Source organism: Erithacus rubecula, assembly GCF_903797595.1.
Source record: "Erithacus rubecula genome assembly, chromosome: 26".
Taxonomy (NCBI): domain Eukaryota; kingdom Metazoa; phylum Chordata; class Aves; order Passeriformes; family Muscicapidae; genus Erithacus; species Erithacus rubecula.
The window spans coordinates 1,648,466-1,669,689 of record NC_136678.1 but is presented as its reverse complement, the minus strand read 5'-3'; the positions used below and the strand labels follow the sequence as shown (position 1 = coordinate 1,669,689).

The window sequence follows — 21,224 nt, the reverse complement described above, 5'->3', positions numbered from 1 at the left end:
ATCAAGGTGCTAACAGCCAAAGGCAGAGGGACCCCACTTCTGGATCTCTGTGGGTCACCCCATAGTTTGATGTATTTGGACTTTTCCTGGGAAAGCCTGACAAGGTGGTGAAAATTCATGGCCTTCAGCTCTTGTGAAGCCACTTCAGCATGGGGAAGTGGAGAAAGGACTTGGACTCAGCATCTTTCCTGTTCCAAGATCCCAACTCAGCTTCAACGAGCACCAAAAAAGGTGGAAGAGAAGTCTGGGAGAATTTGAAGCAGCCTGGGTGAACATATGAGTGAAGATGTGCCCTTTGGCCACGACTTGGAATCACAAATCCAAAATAAATACCATAAATTCAAATTATTATTAAGGGCTGGATCAACTGCAGCAGGGGCAGAACAGTCACAGTGTAGCCCTGTGCTGACACAATTCCTTTCTCCTGCACATTTCCAGGAATCTCTAGTTCCCATCACCACAAGGATCAAGGCTCAAAGTGCTGGACATAAATGCAACAAACAGGCCAAGGAATGAGCAGCTCAAGGGGAGGGAAAAAGCAGGGGCTCAAACCTCCCAAAATTTCAAACTTAAAATTCCCAAAAATTCAAATAATTTAGAGAAAGATTTGGAGAGGTTTTTTTTTTTTTTTTTTTTTTTTTGAGCATTCAAACTACTAAAGGTTCTTACCCAGAACCTCAGCAAAATATTGATGTTTTCATAACTGAAGTTATGAAGGTTTTTTGCTACTTCATCTTGAAACAAATGTATTCTGCCCCAGACTGAAACTCCAGGATTTATTAACACAGGAATTACACAGGAATCCTGAAACTCCAGGATTCATAACACAGGAATATTACAGGCTAAGGAAATAAATGCAATACTCACTGCTCTGGCAACTTCCCCAAAATCTATCTTTAGCCTCCCCATGGCTCTGATGATGGCAATGATGGATTGGATGGTGTTGCTGTACACAACCACTTTATACTGTTTGCATTCCTCCTCTGAGTAGCCATCCTCATGGATAATCCTGCAAGGAAACCAGCATCTTACTCCCAAGCCAAACCAGAAGGGCACCACATATTTTTTATCCCATCTCACACAAAAACAAAGGTTCACTGCACTCACTTCATCTGCTTCACAATGGTGCTTTTCCCAGACTCTCCAGCACCTGAAAAACACAAAAACCATCCAATTAACCATATGAAACTGAAAGGGAAAATAGGATGTGGTATTTCCAGTTCCCACAGAGAAGGTGATGGAGTCTGGAGTAGGATATTCCTTGTGCATTGCTGCTGGTAGTAGAGTTCCACCACACTGTCCTGGCACATCCTTCCCAGATTTTATTTACAGATGCCAATTCAGCCACCAAGAATGAATTGGCTAAAAAACCCTGGAATTTCTCAGTTTCCAGAGGTCAGCAAGGGCAGCCAAATGGGAGGCAGGTCTGAAGAACTGGAATGAGAATTTATCCAACAGAGCAGCTCCCATCCCTCACTGCAGGACAAGACACCAAAGTGCCTCAGCATCATCAGATGCTGCCACAGTCACTGAGCTGGGCCAGGTGGGAAGTGACCCTCTGGCACTATCCCTAGGAGGGGCAACTATCCCTGAGAGAAGGAGGAGAGGGGCAGTTATCCCTGGGAGAAGAAGGGGAGGGGCAGTTATCCCTGGGAGAAAGAGGAGAGGGGCAGTTATCCCTGGGAGGAGGAGGAGGGGCAGTTATCCCTGAGAGAAGGAGGAGGGGCAGTTATCCCTGGGAGAAGGAGGAGAGGGGCAGTTATCCCTGGGAGAAGGAGGAGAGGGGCAGTTATCCCTGGGAGAAGGAGGAGAGGGGCAGTTATCCCTGGGAGAAAGAGGGGAGGGGCAGTTATCCCTGGGAGAAAGAGGGGAGGGGCAGTTATCCCTGGGAGAAAGAGGGGCAGTTATCCCTGGGAGAAAGAGGGGCAGTTATCCCTGGGAGAAAGAGGGGAGGGGCAGTTATCCCTGGGAGAAAGAGGGGCAGTTATCTCTGGGAGAAAGAGGGGAGGGGCAGTTATCCCTGGGAGAAAGAGGAGGGGCAGTTATCCCTGGGAGAAAGAGGGGCAGTTATCCCTGGGAGAAGGAGGAGGGGCAGTTATCCCTGGGAGAAGGAGGGGAGGGGCAGTTATCCCTGGGAGAAAGAGGGGCAGTTATCCCTGGGAGAAGGAGGAGGGGCAGTTATCCCTGGGAGAAGGAGGGGCAGTTATCCCTGGGAGAAGGAGGGGCAGTTATCCCTGGGAGAAAGAGGGGAGGGGCAGTTATCCCTGGGAGAAGGAGGAGGGGCAGTTATCCCTGGGAGAAGGAGGAGGGGCAGTTATCCCTGGGAGAAAGAGGGGAGGGGCAGTTATCCCTGGGAGGTCAATTACCCCTTGAAGCAGGGTCAGTTATTCCTGACTGCAAAAAACCAGCAAGTTGCCTGTTTTTCCTATTTTTTTGCCCCAGAGCACTGGGATCAAGTCCCTCCTGCATGGCTCAGGGCAGTGACAATGGATTCCAAACCATCATTTTCCTGCTTTGTGGAGCTCAGCTGAGCTGCCCCCATGCCTGTCCCAAAGGCAGGACTGTGCTCCTGAGGTCAGCAGCATCTCACCTGTGTGGCAGCAGGAGCTCAGCTCAGCTGGCTCTGCCCCTGCCTGAGGCTCCTGAGCCTCCAGACTCCCTGAGCTGGGCTGGCTGTAGGCAAGGAATGATGCTGGACCTGCTTGGGTTTGGATAGATGACTCAGGATGGAATAAAGCACCCACAGAATTCCAGGATGGTTTGGGTTGGGAGGGTCCTTAAATCCCATCCTGTTCCACCCCCTGCTCCAGGCAGGGACACCTTCACTGTCCCAGTTTTCTCCAAGCCCTGTCCAGCCTGGCCTTGGATGCATCCAGGGATCCAGGGGCAGCCACAGCTGCTCTGGGCAAACTGGGCCAGGGCCTGCCCACCCTGAGAGGGAAGAGTCCCTCCCCAATATCCCATCTAATGCTGCTCTTTGTCAGTGGGAAGCCATTCCCTGTGTCCTGTCACTCCAGACCTTTGCCCAAAGCTCCTCTCCAGCTCTCCTGAAGCCCCTTTAGATCTCAGTTCCCTCTGGATCCTTCCCTCCCCTAGGGTGAACATTCCCAGCTTTCCCAGAGCAGCTCAGTGTTTGTGGTGAGGAATGAAAACATCAACACCTTGTGGACTCAGCACTTTCCCCTAGGAGGATACAAGTCCTTATTTTTATTTCCCACATCCACTCTCCAAATTCTCAGGATCCAAATGCTGGGATTTCAAATCTCCAGTGTCCCCAAACAGTCCCAAATCCAGACTGAGAAGGGATTTTTGACATGACCTCTCTGCTTCTGCCTTCTCAGCACCATATTTACAGTCATTTCCTCCTCAGATTATCCCAAAATAATCTCTGTTCTACCTGTCACCAACCCCATTAGATCCAACCCTGCCAATACAGCACTGATTCCAATCAGATTCTTTAACCCCCTCCCTCCTCAACCCCAAACACTTCCTGGCAGAGCAGGAATTGTGCTCTCCAAGGTTACTCACACCTTACCTCAGAGGGAGAAAGTAGGAACCCACATCCTCCAAACTGTCTCCTCACCAACTCACTACTCCAAACTGGCTCCTCAGCCATGGCCAAGCACTGAGCTGTTATTCCTAAAGAAGTTTTTCCTGTTGTTCTAGGTTCTCCCTCTCTCAGGCAAGAGCCAGACAAGGTACCTCATTAACACTCACTGAAAAATATCTCCCCTCCAGCTCCAGCTCTGGAATGGAAGGCTGGAGCTCCTGCTGGGATGGCCAAGAGATGGGCAATACCAGGGAAAAAAGGGATTAACACTGCCCATGTCTGGTCTGGCACAGAGGAACAGCTTCCCACTGACAAAGGAGGATTGGATGGGATATTGGAAAGAAATTTTGTGAGGGTGGTGTGACCCTGGCACAGGTTTCCCAGAGAAGCTGTGCCCCCTCCATCCCTGGAAGTGTCCAAGGCCAGGCTGAACAGAGTTTGGAGCATTTTGGGACAGTGGAAGGTGTCCCTGCCATGGCAGGGGGGTGGAATGCAATGTCTGGAAGGTTCTCTCCCTTCAATCCAGCCAATCATCCCCATTTCACTCTTCCTTTCTGGACCTAATTTCAACATCTCTAGGTCTCACTTCTGTCCTTTGATGCTTCTCTAAGCACTTGCAGATGCTCACACTGGACAAGCTGCTATTCCCCTTTCTCCAGCCCACTGGAAAGGGTTTGTCTGAAGGGATCCATATTGGCCCAACTCAGCAGCTTCTATCCTGCACCCTTCATCCCCAGCTCTGGGACTTCCAGGTGAGGTGTTTATACCCAGTGTGGCTGAACTTTCAGCAGGGGAATAACAAAGGGGAATTTCAATTCTACTAAAACACTGCTTCAGCCTACAGCAAATTGATGTTCCACACTAGAAATTCACATCAAGAGTGGATAGAGTTACACTGGAATTCTTACAGATTCCTCAGGAAAAGCCCCCAACACTGGGATCTTAGGTAGGGACTAGATGGGGATGCAGGAAGACCTCAGAGATCAAGAGATGTGAGAGTGGAGTCAAACCCATGGAAATCAGGTGTTCCTGGGATATTTGTGCCTGCCAAAGGAGAACCAAACCTTTCTCTTCTGTTCCCATGAGCAAGGCTACACAGGGATCACATTCTGCCACAAGAAATGTGATTCACACTGAGCTCAGTGTGAATGTTGTTCAGAAGCCTTAACTTCTCTTTTCCCAAAATAGCAGCAGGAACCTCTTCATCCCACCCTGGACACAAAGAGCAGCTCATCTTTTACAGAGATTGCCCCACTCCATGGACACAGTGAGCAAGAATTCCATAATGTCCCTGTCCTCAATGCTATTCCCTCTGGAAACCAGATGGAGCCAGGACACACCACAGCTTCTAAAAACCCCCACACCTCACCCAGCAACACACCAGACCATGCCAGTAACATCCCAAATCATCCCAGTAACACCCCAAGTTCTCAGGGAAAGCTCAGCAGGTAAATACTGGAATTCCACCTCCAAGGTTGGCAATCCCTGCCCATGTTCCCACAGCCAGATCCCTTCTCCCTCCAGAGCAGGAGGGAATTGGAGCAGTTTTTCCAGCTGTATCTGACCCTGGGAAAGCAAAGGGGGGAAATTAGAATCCAACCACTTCCCCCAAGAAAGCCAGAGGATTTCCTGGAGCACCAGCAACTTGGCATGGCCACATGCTGGAGATTACAGGGAAAAGAGCAACAAAACACAGCTTGGACTGGGAATTCCAAGGGAGGAATTCCATACAACCCCAGATTTTTGCTTTAAAAATTCTCCCAGGAGGTAGGTCAGACTCCCTGCATCTTCCAGACAAAAGTATCCAGTTTCCTGCTCCAGAAGGTCCTAAAAATCCTGTTTTCAGTGCTTTTTCCCCCCCCTAAAGTTGTATCAAAACTGCATTAAACTGTACTTCAGGAAAGGAATTCCATGCACAAAATTAAGGGGAAAAGCCCCTGGAACATCTGCAAGTTTCTGAAGAGAAACCAGGTCACTGCTGAAACAAATCCTTCCAGGGAAGGAACAGGGATGCATCCAGGAAATCCATTAAAGTCCAAGTGAGGAAGATAAAACTGAAGGGCCTGACACAGGTGTTGGCTCAGACCTCCAGCAACAGCCAGTTCAGAAAATCTGTAGGGATTTGGCAGGAACTCCACTGGCCCACTCCTGAAGTGCTGCAGCCCTTGGTGAGCTCCCAAATCCAGGGCTATTTCTCAGTAATTCCAACAGCCCCTGATAAACAGCTCAGGAATAAACCCAGGAGTTCACTTGAAGCTCCAGGGGTGAGTTACAGACCTGGGAATGTGACAGGACCCCCCATATGAGGAGCAGGCTGGAAGCAGTGCTGGATCATCTGGCTGTGCTTACAGCTCCCAAATCCCAAATGGAACCAGCTCCCCTCAGACAGGGGCCCAAACAACAGCACCACCAAGCTGGGAGCAGTCCAGATCCAAAAACATCCCATGGCTTGAGAGCCACTGGAAGTGTGGAGCAGGAGCTGTTCAAATCACCCTCAATCCCCATGGGTATCTTCCTGATAAACACATTTCCTTTATTTCATCCCACAAGGAATATGGATACCTCCCCTCACCCACCAACACCCTCCTCAGCTTTCCACCTGCATTCCTGAATTGTATTCCATGAGGAATATCTCCCCAACAGCCTCCAGCACCCTGTGGAGCTGTGCAGCCACAGCTGGGGAAAGCTGAACTATCAAATGCTCATCCTCTTCATCACTTCCCTCCTTCCAGCCTCAGGGTGTGCAATGCACATCCCAACATCCTGACATCCCTGATAACAGAGATGCCAAATTCCCTTGTTGAGGTTTTCAGTTTCAATGGACACCTGGAAAACTCTTGGATGCCACAGAATCACATGCAGCAAGAGAACTGCACTGGGAATCAGCAGAAAGGAGTAGTGTTGTACCACCAGGCTTGAAAAAACCAGCTAGTGTTGGAAAAGTCAACAGGAACCAGGAGAGATTAAGCTGACACTTCTAGTTCCACAAGAATGATGGGAAAAACAATATATTCAAATAAAACAGGGCACAGGGGCTGGCTACAGCCTCAGTGCACAGGGAACAGGAGCCAATGGCACAGGATAATCCACAGGAGGCTCTGGAGGAGGAAAAAAAAAAAAGTGGAGGCTTGGGTAAAGAATGGCATATTGCAAACAAACAACACAAACCCTGGGATCATGTCAGTGCCACTCCAAACACTGCTGGAGCACATGGGCTGAAGCTGACATGGCTTTTCCCACCAAAAGGTACCTGGGACAAGCACAGGAAGAGCAGCAGCCCCAATGGCAGACTTAGAATCACAGAAGGAACCTTGGAATGGTTTGAGCTGGAAAGGATCTTCTATCCCCTGCCACTCCACCCCCTGCCATGGCAGGGACACCTTCCACTGTCCCAGGCTGCTCCAAGCCCTGTCCTGCCTGGCCTTGGACACTTCCAGGGATTCAGGGGCCTCCCCACCCTCACAGGGAACAATTCCTCCCAATATCCCATCTAACCCTGCCCTCTGCCAGTGGAAGCCATTCCCTCTCACCCTGACACTCCAGGCACTTCCCCAGAGTTCCTCTCTGGACCCCCTGGAGCCCCTTCAAGCACAGTAAGGAGCTCTAAGATCTCCCTGGATCCTTCACTTCTCCAGGCTGAGCATTCCCAGCTCTACCAGGTTGGCTCCAGGACACAGGGGGTTTCCTTTTTGCATTGAAACTCTTGTAGCCTCAACCCTATTTAATTTGACAATTACTTTAAAGCTTAGAAACATCCCATGACCACTCAGAAGGCTGAAATATTCCTGGGAAGCATCAGGCTGGAGGAACCTGTGCCTGTCCCCTACACCCAGACCTGAGTGGTCACTGAAATTCCTGAGGAATTCCTTAAGGAGTTGCTGAAATAGCCACAAACCATCAGCCAACACCCCTGTGCTGCACCCCTGAGAGTGTGCCAGGCCAGGCTGGATGGGGCTTGGAGCAACCTGCTCTAGTGGAGATGTCTCTGCCCATGGCAGGGGATGGAATGGGATAAACCTTAAAATCTCTTCCAGCCCAAATCATCCTGGGATTCTATGAGCACAGAGCTCAGATTTGAATTTGTTTTCCCAGCCCTTTGATCTCCCCCAGGAGTGTTTTGAAGGAATTATGGCTGTTGTCAAGCAGTGTGGCTGGAGACCCCCATGGAGAGGCCTTGTGTGGCTCTTGGCTGAAGATCAAACCAGCAGCTCCAGCCTCCTGGGCACCCCCTGCTCCCCACAGCTCCCCATCCACACACAGGATTACACAATCATGGAATGGGTTGGGTTTGGAGGCCTGTAAAGCTCTTCCCATCCCACCCCCTGCCATGGACAGGGACACCTTCTACTATCCCAGCCCCATCCAGCCTGGCCTGGGACAATTCCAGGGGTGGAGACCTCAGAGCCCCTTCCAGAGCCTAAATGGGCTCCAGGAGAGCTGAGGAGGGACTTGGGTCAAGGCCTGGAGAGACAGGACACAGGGAATGGCTGCACTGGCAGAGGGCAGGGTTAGATGGGGTATTGGGAAGGAATTGTTCCCTGGGAGGGTGGGGAGGCCCTGGCACAGAGTGCCCAGAGAAGCTTTGGCTGCCCCTGAGAGTCTGGACAAGTGGAAGTGCCCCTGGCCATGAAATGAGATGAGCCTTAATGTCCCTTCTAACTCAATCCATTCCAGGATGTCATGATAAATGGATGTGCTTTGAGATTTGGGATAAAAAGGCCAAGTCTGGTGACTTTGGGTCCAAGTCTGGGTGGCAACAGCAGAGAAACAGCCAAGCAAGGCCTGTAAAATGGGATAAAGCAACAGATAACATGGAGAGAGTGGGAACAGAGGGAAGACCTAGGCTTGGAAAAGATATACTTGCATTTTCCTGATTATCAAGTGTCATCTTGTGCTGGGCCTGTTTTTAAAAGTCAAACATGCTCTGAATTTCCTGCAGGGACAACAACCCTGAGCTGTTCCCAAACAGGGCAGCTCCTGCTGAGGGATAAGCTCATTCCCCAAACAGCCAGAGCTTGCAGGGGATGGAGACCCCAAACCCCTGAGCTCCAGGAGGCCAAGTTTGTGTCCCAGCATTCCCAGTGTTTGTTTCTAAAGTGACCCAGGCAGTACCACCCTGGTAACCAGAGAAGGTTAAAGGAAGCACTGAAGTGACCAAACACCAACTGGGAAAACATGAAACTAGAGCCAGGCATCGGATCCCCAGGAACAAAGGGGACAGCACAGGGATCACCACAAACAGTGTGCTGGAAAAATAATCAGCATCTGTCCCTCATTTCAGCTCCAAACCACATCTAAGCCATGAAAAGAGTATTTCTCAATCCCACTTCTGCAGGGAACAAGTGCCTGCTGCATCCCAGGAGCTGCAGGCACAGCTCTGCTCACTCCAAACTTCCAGAAGATTAGATCCATGATCTAATTTAAAAATTCCACTTTACAGCTCCCCCTGCTCTTCTGAGAAAAGTTATTTCAATGCACTGCCTCAGCATTTAATGAAACTTGAACCATATACAGAGGGCTCTTGGAGCATGGATGGAATCACAATTCCTTGACCAAGCTGTCTGCTGGAAATTGTCCATCCCCAAATCCCAGTGCTGGGAATAGACACTCACCCCTGTGTCCTGACACAAGTGCATGATGTATACAGGGGGCAGAATTCCCATCCCACAGCTGGAAAATGGCATTGTGCAGCAAAAGATTGCATCTGCCCCTGGTGGGACAAGATCTCTTTTCCAGGAGATCAAATAAACCATGGCTGATTCTTGAAAAACTCCAGGGGGTCAGGCACCCTGGAGGCAAGGAGCATTTTGTCTGTCCTGCATCTGGTTTTGGTGGGAAAAGGGCAGAACTGAAAATCAAGGGGAAGATACACAGAGCACATTGGGTAACCCAATGGAAAAATGGGAGAAGGTGGGAGAAGGTGGGAGAAGGTGGGAGAAGGTGGGAGAAGGTGGGAGAAGGTGGGAGAAGGTGGGAGAAGGTGGGAGAAGGTGGGAGAAGGTGGGAGAAGGTGGGAGAAGGTGGGAGAAGGTGGGAGAAGGTGGGAGAAGGTGGGAGAAGGTGGGAGAAGGTGGGAGAAGGTGGGAGGAAGCTGCAGCTCCCACATCTGAGGACAGGGAAATTCCAGCCTCCAGTACAGCTGTGGAAAGACTTTCCCAGAGCTCAAAGCCCAGAGAAGAGCTGTGCCTTCAAAGAGATCTGACCTGCTATCAAATTAATTAGAATCATGAAATCATGGAACTGCTAAGGTTGGAAAAGCCCTCTGAGATTGAGTCCAACCATATCCTAACACTGCCATGTCCACCCCTAATCCATGTCCCAGGTACCCACAAGATTTTTGAGCATTTCCAGTGATGGAAACTCCACCATTGCCCTAGGCAGCCCATGCCAGGTCTGGACAACCTTTGCCATGAAGAAATTTCCTCTGATATCCAACCTAAAACTTCCCTGGTCTCTGCAATCTGGCCTGAGCCAGATCCTTGTGAACTGTGTGAGGAGAATCCTCCCATGGCCACGAGTATCAGGAACCTCCAGCAGACCCAGACACCTTCAAGATCAGAGCAACAACAGCTCCCTGCAGCTTCCCCAGCAGGATTCCCACAGCAGATCCCACAAGGAAGGACACTTGGAGCAGCAGGCACTGCTGGGACAACATCTGGAGACCAACACCCCATCCCAGAGCCTCTTATCACCATGCCAAGGGCATCCAGTAGCTGCAGAGCTGAGGAGCAGCCAGGTCTAACCCCCAGATGGCTCCTCTGGAATAGGGATCCCAGGCACAGCTGCTGTGCTCCAAGAAAAGCCACTTCCATTAATGACATCATTAATTGCAGCACCAGCTCTGCCTGGATTGGCATCCCCAGAAAACACTTCCTTACCTAAAACCAAAGCTTTGGGGAATTCAGGAAAGAAAAGTTGGAAAAATCAGTGGTGGGGAAAAGCCCTGGAGTAGTGGAGGAGGGTGAATTATGCAAATTAAGGTTATTTTAAAATAAACTTTTAATTGTTTTTGCATTAATTAGCAGCACCACTTCAACATAATTACACAGTGTATCCAAACCCAGGGAAGCTGTCCAGGCTGGGTAACAGGGTGTTTGGGGCAAAATCAGCCCAATATTGGTATATCCACGGAGCCAGAGTGTGTTGGGTTGATGTGGCCAGAAATGTGGATTCTGTCCCCATCTGCTGCAGCCAGGTGGGGCAGTGACCCTGATCTCCTGGCACATATTCTCTGCTAATGGGCCATCTTTAAACCAGCTGGGCAATCATCTTTATCTTTCCCACAGTCCATCCTCCCTCCAGGAGATATCTCCTGTTCATGGCCAGTGAGTCCCAGTGCATGACTGATAAAATTCCATCATCCCACTGGGAGATGCTCCAGCCAGGGCAGGAGCCAAGCCTTTCCTACCCAGATAAAAACTGAGATTTGGAACATCAGAGCACCTTTCCCACTGCATTCCAGAGGAAAGCCAGACCTTTCCACATCATCCCTGCACCTTCAGAGGAAACTGCACCTTCTCCAGGAGCACTGCTCCAGCTGAACCACATCTGCCACTGCAGGAGGATGCAGCCACCATGGAATGGCACTGCTGCCACCACCCTGACTGACTGACGGGTGTCAGCTTGGATTCTGACTCTGGCAGGGTTTGGGATTGTTCTTTGTAATACTGTATTTGTATTTTAATTTTCCTATTAAAGAACTGTTATTCCTAATTGCCATATCTTTGCCTGAGAGCCCCTTAATTTCCAAATTATAATAATTTGGAGGGAGGGGGTTTACATTCTCCATTTCAGAGAGAAGCTTCTGCCTTTCTTGGCAGACACCTGTCCTTTAAACCAGGACACAGAGCCACAAAACCACCATTTACCCAGGGATTTGGGAATGGGACAGCTCTGGAATCCAGCTTCACCATTCAGGGTCACACAGACCCCTGAGACACAGCCCAGAAAAACATGGCAGACCTTAGAAAAGGCACTGCAAGGAGAGAAGGATCTGGGGTAGCTCCCCCCAAGCAGGAGCAACTCCAGCACCCTCCTCCATTTGGCTGGAAAAATCTGCTGGGTTTCCCCATCAGCAGAGACCTGTGTGTGCCTGCCAAGGAGCCTTTTCCTGGGGCAAGAGGGAGGAGAAAAATGGGACTGAGGGCTCCTGGGCCATTCCCAGCCTCCCAGGAGCTGTTCCACAGAGTGAATTCACTGTTGCCAGCTGCCAGTGCTGGTGGCATTCCAACACAGAACAATAATGACATCCCACAGGGTCAGTCATTATTCAATCCCCAGGTTTCATTTGTTTTATAAAATATCCCCAGAACTTAGAATTGCTCAACAAACTTGGGAGTTGTGAAAGGGAAACACAACACAGGGGCTTGAAATCCTTGAGGAGAAGGTGCCAGGAAGAGCTGCAGGATGAACTTTATCCCAGCAATCCTGCAGTTATCCAGGTGCTGGGGCCACTTCCTCCAGCATCCAAACCCTCTGCCAGGAAGAAGGTGAAAAGCTCAAGCCAAAGCTCCTGGAAAAAGGCAACACAACTGGAATTTTCTCTCCTTCCTCCCCTGCTCAAGAGAAGATAAGGGTTATGGAGGAGAGAAACCCTGATTTGGGGATTTCTGACTTCCTATCCTCTCCCAAAATTCCTGATTTTGGGGTATTTGACTTCCTTTCCTCTCCTCAGACCTCCCAGTTTTGGCTGTATTTTACTTCCTCTTTTCTCTCCAAATCTCCCAGTTTTCAGTGTATTTACCTTCCTCTCTCTCTTCTCTTCCTAAGCCTCCTGATTTCAGCTGTATTTTATTCCTGTCCTTTCCCACATATCTCCTGATTTTCATGTTCATTTGATTCCTCTTCCAAATCTCCTGATTTGGGCTGTATTTCTCTTCTCACCCAAATTTCACTGTATTTGCCTTCTTCTCCCTCTCCAGATTCTGGGTCCATCCTTGCCTGCCCTCTCCTCACACCCCAGCTGGGAAGGATCCAGCTCCATCTCCACAGGCACAGACCTTTCCTTGCTCATCACAACTCTGTAATCTCAAACTGGGGCAGAACTTTTCATGGAGCTGGGAAGGATGTGTGGACTCTAAACTTCAGGAAAAATCCATTCTTTTTTCACCAACCCTCTCTGAGAGGGGCAGAATGGTACAAGACTCTGCAGATCCAGACAGTTTTATGTGGGATATAAAAACCCCTTCCTCACACAATGGAAAAATCCTCCTGGATGTTTCCATCAGCTTCTATTACCTCATTGAAAGGATGTTCCCACTGCAGATAATTTTTTCCTGGGAATCCCCTTATCTGCTTTACCTGCACATCAAGGATGTGTGTGGGGAGATTGCAGCATTCCCTGCTATTCTCAGGAATCACCACACTCAGCTTCAAAACCAGGAAACACCTGGGAGAGATTTGCAAGTGACAGCCAGGTGCAAACCTGACCTGGGATCAGGCAGATCCAGAGGATCCAATTACTCCTAAAAAACTCCTTAGTGCAGACACACTAGGAAGTGCTGGAATTTTCCTGCCATCCAAAGCCAACAGTGACCCAAAATCAGCTGCTGCTCTGAGTTCTACAGCCTCACCTGGTTTTTAACACATTCCAGCTGATGATTGTACAATTTTTGGGATACTTCCCCCATTCCATGTTTGCTGATAAGAAGCCTTTGGTGCTTTGGGAAAAATGTCATACAAAAATATGAGGAAAGAATTATTCCATTCCAGAGAATGTGCAAGTGCTGCTTATTAACACCAAAACAAACACCTGGAGAACAAAGGATTCTCCTGACACACAGCCAAGAGCTTTTCCACAGACACAGCAAGTACAAAGCTCAGAGCAGCTCCTGCAGGGAGTGCAGAGAATGGGCTAAATGGAAAAGAAAAAGGGATCCTGGAGCAGGATGATTCCTTCACACATCCTGCTCTAAAAGGACCCACTCAGAGCTGCTGTTCAGATCCTCACAGACTCCATCTGTCTCCTCCCAGACAGAAAAATCAGGATAACCAAAAATATATATCCAGACCTTGAAAAGAGAGACCAGCACCAGCAGATGGTTCATCAGCCCTGAGTAGTGCTTAGAAAATGAGAGGATTTGAACAGAATTCCAGAATCCTACGCTGGTTTGGGTTAGAAGCTCATCCCAGTCCATGCCCTGCCATGGCAGCCACAGCTGCTCTGGGCACCTGTGCCAGGGCCTGCCACCCTCACAAGGAGGGATTTCACACCAGTATCCAACTTCTCCCCAGTATCTCATCCCACTCTGCTCCCCCAGCCTTCAGGCAGGGCAGTCTGTGCCTCCCCTGAGCTCCCATCATCACTTCCAAGAACTCCAAAACAGATCCAACAAAGCAAAACTCCACTAAAGAGAATCTGCCACCCGTCCTAAAGGGAAATCCTCCATCCAGCTCCTCCCAGATCCTGAGATAAAGTCAAAAGACAGAGAATTGACACCTCCTGTTCCCATGCACTTAATCCCCCAGGATCTCCCACCTCTGCTGCTCCCAAACGCACGGACACCCGCAGCTCTTCCACCCCCACTCCCTGACTGGGAATTGAATCCCAGCCCAGCATCCCCCCCCTCCCTGCCCGGACCCGCGGGATGAGCCGAGCCTCTCCCAGCCTCGGCCCAATCCCACCGGGAAGGGACCGCCCTCCCCCCGAGCGGCCGGGAGGGAGCACGGGGAAATTCCAGCGGGAAAAGCCTGGGCCGCATCCCAGAACAGCTCAGAACACCCGAGCCCCCAAAAGGATGGGATGAGCTGTGTCCTCTCCCTCGGACGGGGACCAGGGGATCCTCGGGAACCACCTCAGCTTCCCCAGGGATCCCTCGGAAACTCCTCAGCTTCCCCAGGGATCCCTTAGGAACCACCTCAGCTCCACCAGGATCCCTTAGGAACCATCTCAGCTCCACCAGGATCCCTTAGGAACCAGCTCAGCCCTCCAAGGGATCCCTTAGGAACCAGCTCAGCCCTCCAAGGGATCCCTTAGGAACCAGTTCAGACATCCAGGGATCCCTCGGGACCCACCTCAGCCCTCCAAGGGATCCCTTAGGAACCAGCTCAGCCCCCCAGGGATCTCTCAGGAATCACCTCAGCCCTCCAAGGATCCCTTATGAACCACCTCAGCTCCCCCAAGGATCCTTCGGGACTTCCCCAGCCCTCACAGGGATCCCTCGTGAACCACCACATCCCCCCTAAGGATCTCTCGGGACTCTTCTCAGCCTCTCCAAACTCCCAATTCTCCATTCCCAAACTCCTTCCTGAGGGCGGAGGCCTCCTTTGGCCCCTCCAAAAATCTCTCCGAGACCGGAAACCCCCATTCCGCTCTCCCTCCCCCGGCCCCTCCTCACCGAGCAGCAGCAGCTTCACCTCCTTGGCCGCCTTCTCGCCGTCTTCCCGCAGGTTGCGGTCGATCATTTTACTCCTCTCCACCGCCGCCTTATCCTCGGCGCTCAGCGTGCACCCCATGGCGGCGGCGGGGGCGGCCGGGCGGCCGAGGGCGGGGTGCCGGGACCGGGATCGAGACTGGAGCTGCGAGCGGGAGCGGGGCCGGGATCGGGATCGGGGCCGCAGCAGCCTCGGCCCGGGCGGCTCCTGAGGCGGCGCCGGATTTCCGGTCCTGCGCCGCAGGGCGCGCCGGGAAATGAAGTCTCGAGGGCTGACAGTGTGAGTACTTCCGCCCCGGTAGAGCGGAGCGTGATGGGAGGAAACATCATTTTTCGCTACGGTAGAGCGGAGTATGATGGGGGAAAAGAGCGCCTTACTTCCGCCTCGGTAGAGCGAGACATGATGGGAAATACCCTGCTTCCGGCTGTTTGCGGGCATGATGGGAGTTGTAGTCCTTGAGGGGGTCGGTGGAGTCTGTGGCGGCCCCAGCCCCCCAGCTCCCGGCTGCCTTCCCCACCCCGCGCTCATGAAGGGGGTCCAGGCTCCGCACCCCCAGAGGATCGGGCCTCGGCTCCGCGGCGGAGGAGGGGTCTCAGGGCCATGGGGGGACCCCCTCCGCAGGCAGCCCCCCTCCCCGCCCTTCCCTGACTGCAGAGGGGCCACCCCTCCTGAGGGAACCCCAAACACGAGCCCCCCCCACCCTTATCCCATCACTGGGCTTGTGTCCCCCAACCGCGATGGTGCCACGGGTCCCCCGGTCCCCGAAGTGGCGGCAGTGCTGACCCCCCACCGCAGCAGCCCAGCGTGGATCGTGGGAGCTCCCCCGTCACCTGCCATGGCAGCAATGAGGACCCTGCCATACCCCTGTGAGCGCGGTGGGACCCGCAATCCCCACGGCAATAGGACCCCACACACATCAGCCAGAGTCGTAGGACCCCCAATCCCCCGCTGTGGTGACAGAGACCCCCCCAAACCCCAATGAGTGCTGTAGGACCCCCAGCCCCCCACAGCAGTGAGAATCAGTCCCAGTCCACCAAGTGCCACGGGACCCCCAACTCTGCATGGCTGCAGCAAGGAGCCCCCACCCCATCACCCCAGCGGGTGTCGTGGGACCCCCAAATCCCTGTGGCTGCAGCGAGGACCCCCAACCCTCCATGGCAATCCCAGTAAGCACCGTGGGACCTCCAACCCTCCGTGGCAGTGATGAAACCCCCCCTCAACAAGTCACTATGACATCTCTCCCCTCATAGCCACATTTACCCCGACCCCTCCAAACGCTACAGCCCCGCTTTGGCAGAGCCCGCCACGGGCATGAACACCCCGCTCCCCCCGCCCCACTCCATCCCCTCGGCCGCCTCCTCCTCGATCTGCCCCGGGATGCGGAAATCCACGGGGGGCAGGTCCCGCTCGGGGCTGGGGGGCTCTGGTGGGCGCCCGGTGCTCTGGAGGAACTGCAGAAAGTTCTCCTCGATGGAGCCCTCGCGGCTCGGCAGCCGCAGGTCCTCCTCGGGGGGCTGCTTGAAGAAGCAGGTGAGGAGCCGGCCCAGCTCGCCGCGGATCTGCCGGTTGAGGCAGCCGTAGAAGAAAGGGTTGGAGGTGAAGCAGCAGAACCCCAGCCAGGTGACCACAGTCTCAGCCGCCGGCCCGGCCAAGGGCCGAGTGCTCAGCGCTGTGTACAGCTGGAAGGAGAAATAGGGCAACCAGCAGAAGAGGAACTGGCCGCCCACGGCCAGCAGCACGACGGCCGCCTTGCCCCCGCCAAACATCCTCTGCGGGGTGGTCCGAGGAGCGCCCGAGCTGGTGACCATGGTGGAGCGGCTGCTCAGGGACGCCGAGCGCCGGCGCGGCGTCTCCATCCAGGTGGGCGGCGGGCCGTGGTGCATGGCCGCCACCCGCGCCACCTTGAACATGCCGCAGTAGACCACGACGATGATGAGCAGGGGCAGGACGAAGTAGAAGGCGGCGAAGAAGACCACAAAGACCTTGCAGGATGGCCCACGGCTCCACTGCAAGGAGCAGCCGTGAGCGCCGGGCGCCGGCGGGCGGTCGGGGGACAACCAGCCCAGCACCGGCACCAGCGAGGTGGCCACAGCCTTGAGCCACACGCCGGCCAGCACTCCGGCCACCAGCCCCGCCGTCATCCGCACCTCGTAGCGCAGCGGGTGCACCACGTAGTAGTAGCGCTCCACGTTGACGGTGGAGATGGAGAGGATGCACATGGAGGTGAGGCAGACGCTGAGGAACAGGTAGACGCGGCACACGGCCTCGCCCAGCCCCGGGCTCTCGAACACGGCCGAGCCCGACAGCATCTCCAGCGGCATCAGCGTCAGGGCAGCCAGGAAATCCACCAGGCACAGGTGGAACACGAAGACGAACTTGCGCAGCGCCGGCGTCTTGGCGATGACCGTCATGACGGCGGCGTTGCCCACGATGGCCGTGAGGTCCAGCAGCACCATGAAGAACAGCCCCACCGACTTGGAGGCCGTGTCCTTGGGCTTGGCCTCGGCGGTGCTGTTGGGGGGCCGGGACCCCCCTCTAGAGCCGTTCCAGCCCCACGGGGAGGGCAGGAAGGGCTCCATCCTGTGCCGCCGGGCTGGCGGCGGGCACGGCGCAGCCGGGCATCGCCAGATGCTCACATCCTCGGTGCTCCGGGGGCGGGGGGGCCGCTGGGGGCGTGGCGCTCAGAGTACCCAAAGGTGCCCCCCAGCCCCGCTCATGTCCCCGCTGCTCAGCGAGGGGGTACCTGGGGGAGGTGCAGCTGTCACTGGAAGGGGCAGGACTCTGGAGGAGCCCTGAGTGCTGAGCTGAACCCCCCAGGTGCAGCCCCCAGGTACCTGGGGGGAGGTGGAGCTGTCAGAAAAGGGGGAGAGACTCTGAAGGGACCCGTGAGTGCTGAACAGGACCTTCAGTTGCAGCCCCCCCAGTACCTGGGGTGAAGGTGGAGCTGTCATGGGTGGAGAGACCCTCTGAGAGCCTGGGGGGCTCACAGGTGACCTCTGACAGCCACAGCAGGGGTCACAGCTCTGCTGAAGGGAGCATGGAGCTATCATGAGGGGACACAACGTTGGGGGAACCCCTGAGCACTGAGCTGGACTCCCACCTGCATCCCACAGGTACCTGGGGGCAGGTGGAGCTGTCAGAAAAAGGGGGAGACCCCTGAGAGCCATGGTGGGATCACAGCCGACCTTTGAGTGACACAGGGTGGGTCTCAGCCCAGTTGTGACCCCCAGCCACAGCCCCCAGGCACCTGGGGGAAGGCAGAGCTGCCAGAGGGGACAGAGAGCTCTGGGGGACACCTGAGATCCCAAGGAGGGCTCGGGACAGCTGGGACCCCCCCACACACATGGTCTCCATATCCCCCTATCCATCTCCCCAACCCCCTACATCAATTCCTTTCCCCAACCAAAAGCCTTTTTCTCTCCAAAAATGAGCTGTTCTGGGGTAAACCCCCCAAATTCCAGCGTTTCAACCCAAACCACCCCAGTGGAGCCCTTTGCCCTGAGTGTTGGGACCACACCGGGGGGCTGGGATGGGTGGGGGATCCTGAGAATCAGGGGAGGGCCCAGCACCCCCAAGTCCTGGGTTCACCCCTTGTGCTTGGAGGCCTTGTGTGACCCCCCCCCACCCGAGCTCCCTCCACGGGGATATGAGGGGGATGTGGGGGCTACCCCGGACACCCCGGACGGGGGTGGGGGGTCCCCACCCCTGCACCTGCTGCACCCCGAGGGAGGGATACTGAAGGAATGGGGGTGCAGCCGCGGGTCCCCCCTCCCCTTCTCCCTGCCCGTTTCCCTCGCCCAGAGCCCCGGAGCGATGTCACCGGTTGGGGACCCCCCTCCCACCCCCGGGGGAGTCTCCCCCATCCCCCCAGCATCTCCCCACCTTCCCATGCCATCGCCCCCCGGCGGGGCTGCTCGGCCGCGGCACCTACCCTGGGGGTCTGCATGGAGCCGAGGGTCCCCGCTCCGGCCGGGGGAGGGGTCGGGGCTGGGGGGTGTCCCCGAGGTGGCGGGGGATGCTCGGGGCTGGAGCCACTGCGGCGAGGGCTGCTCCGCACCGCCCGGCTGCTGGGTCCTAGTGCCGCCCGCCTCTCCCGGTACCGATAGCGGCCCCTGAGCCCCGCAGCTGCGAGCTCCGCACTGGGGTGGTCGCTGCTTCCTACAGCGTGGCTTTGCCCTCCCAGTGCAGAGCGGAGGGTGCGACCCCCCAAGTGCTGCCCCGAGTATCGCTTCTTGCCTCAGTTTCCCCACCCGCCGCCCCAAAGCGATGGGGAGGGCACGGGGCGGTCTCTGGGGAAGGGAAAGGGGAGCTGGGGGGGTGTAGGCGGAGGTGCTTTCATGGGGGGAGAGGTGGGAACGGGGGGATGTGGCACAGGGTGGGGTGGGGGTGCGGAGGGTGCCGGGCTGAGCCGCTTAGAGGGGCTGGAGAGCCCCCCCAGCTCTGCCTACCCCCACCCCAGCACCCTTTCCCTTGTCCAGCAATGGAGCAAACGGGATGGGGTCCGTGTCCCTCCCCGCCACGGCCCGTGCCTCAGTTTTCCCAGGACGTGGCCATTCCCTTGCAGGAAGGGGTGTCAATCTTTTCCATCCCTCCAAAATCCTGCTCGGGCTGCGAACTTTCCCCCTGCAGTGTCCTGCCCCCACCCCAAGCGTGCCCGGGTGGGATGCGCGGCCACCAGGTCCCATTCCCGGGACGGGGGCTGACAAGTGATCCGTGGGTGACGTGTGTCCCCGCGCGTCACGTGCCCATTGCCAGGCTACGGGCTCCCAAAAATAAATCCACCCAAACCAGATTAGAAACACCCGACCTCGGACGAACCAGCCCCGGCATCCTGGGGCCCGCGGGCGGCTCCCGGTGGGACCCCTGGCACCGGGAACACCGGGAGCAGCGGGAATAGCGGGATCCCGGTGAGCGGGTACGGCGGATCCACGGGATCCATCCTGCCCGGAGTCCAGCCCCTGCGGGGGAAGCAGAGCACGGGAGTGAGTCCTGGTCCACGGAGTGGGGGCACACACGGATCCCCCGTATCCTGGGAACCCGTGTGGGCACCCTCCACTTGTGTGGAACACCTGGGGATACCCCGCCATGGCAGACACCCCGCTCTGGCACCCCAATATCCCTGACTCTGCTGGCACCCCACACCCCAGTTCCCAAGCACCCCACTGGCCCAGCCCCTGGCATCTCGGGGGCTTGGCACCCCAACACCCCAATCCCCGACCACCCTCCTCTCCCAGCACCTCGTGACCACAGTACCTCAACATCCTGGCACCCCAGTACTCAATGCCTTAAAAACTCGGTGCCTCAGCACCCTGGCACCCCAGCAACTGAACATCCCAGTGCCCCTGAGCAGTGGAACCCCAGCACCTCAGTGCCTGTCACCCCACTATTCCAGCATCCTGGCACCCCAAGACCCCAGTCCCCAAGCATCCCTCTATCCCAGCACCTCGGGACCCCAGCACCCCAATATCTTGGCATCCCAGTACTCAATACCTTGGCACCTCAGTACCCTGGCACCCCAGGATATCAGCACCATGGCATCCTAGGACTACTGACACCCCAACATCCTGCTACTCAGCACCCCAGTACCCAGTACCCTGGCACCCCAGCAATCCCCAGTGTCTCAGTGTCCTGGCACCCCAGTAGTCCAGTACTCTGGCGCCCCAAGTACCTCCACATTCTGGCACCCCAACACCCCAATACCCCAGGCTATCCATCCTCCTGCACTCCTGCACCCCAGCCCCTGGCACCCCAGTACCCCAATACCCTGGGATACTCATCCCCCAACACTCCAATACCTCTGTAGCCAACTCCTTCAGTACCTTGGCACCCCAGCACACAATGTCATGAAACTCCAAGACACCTCAGCACCCCAAAACCCCGAGATACCAGTGTCCCAGTACCTCACCCCAGCACCCCAGTACCCTTGTCCCATCTGCGGCCGCCTGGGGAGTTACACATCTGGCAGATACCTCTGTGGGGTCACACACGTGTGAGGGGGCACACACACGTCCCTGGGCTGTGCACACGTGTGGCTGTGTGTGTGTGTGCTGACACACGTGTGCTCCCGTGTATCACATGCACCCGGGACCAATCCTGCTGCCCCCTGGGACACCCAGGGCCCCCCAAGGACACGCAAAGTCCAACGCTGGGCTGGGGATGTCAGGGTGTGGGTGGGGCAGGCTGTTGGGAGGGGTGCTGGGCAGTGGGTTTTGGGCAGGGATTAACTCCCGGATTAAAACTGGGAAAATAAGGACGACCCAAGGACAAAATTCCCTGTCTGACTAAGGGGGCATCCAACCGG

The 21,224-nt window shown here is 55.2% G+C and overlaps 2 protein-coding genes across 2 annotated transcripts in view; both read right to left on the bottom strand.

Annotated features, from left to right (window-relative positions):
• The window catches only part of GNAI3 (G protein subunit alpha i3), a 28,354-nt gene extending 13,193 nt beyond the window's left edge, over positions 1-15,161 (bottom strand). The window contains exons 1-3 of the mRNA XM_079327163.1: positions 14,887-15,161; positions 1,108-1,150; positions 868-1,009 (exon numbers count right to left, since the gene is read on the bottom strand). Of these exons, the coding sequence (XP_079183289.1) occupies positions 868-1,009; positions 1,108-1,150; positions 14,887-15,004 (303 nt within the window). The 5' untranslated portion in view covers positions 15,005-15,161. The remainder of the gene's footprint in view (positions 1-867; positions 1,010-1,107; positions 1,151-14,886) is intronic.
• Positions 15,162-15,687: 526 nt separating this feature from the next.
• Positions 15,688-17,883, bottom strand: GPR61 (G protein-coupled receptor 61). The gene has a single exon (XM_079326997.1). It carries the CDS (start codon positions 17,500-17,502, stop codon positions 16,201-16,203), a length of 1,302 nt encoding a protein of 433 aa, XP_079183123.1. The 5' UTR covers positions 17,503-17,883; the 3' UTR covers positions 15,688-16,200.
• Positions 17,884-21,224: the final 3,341 nt, after the last annotated feature.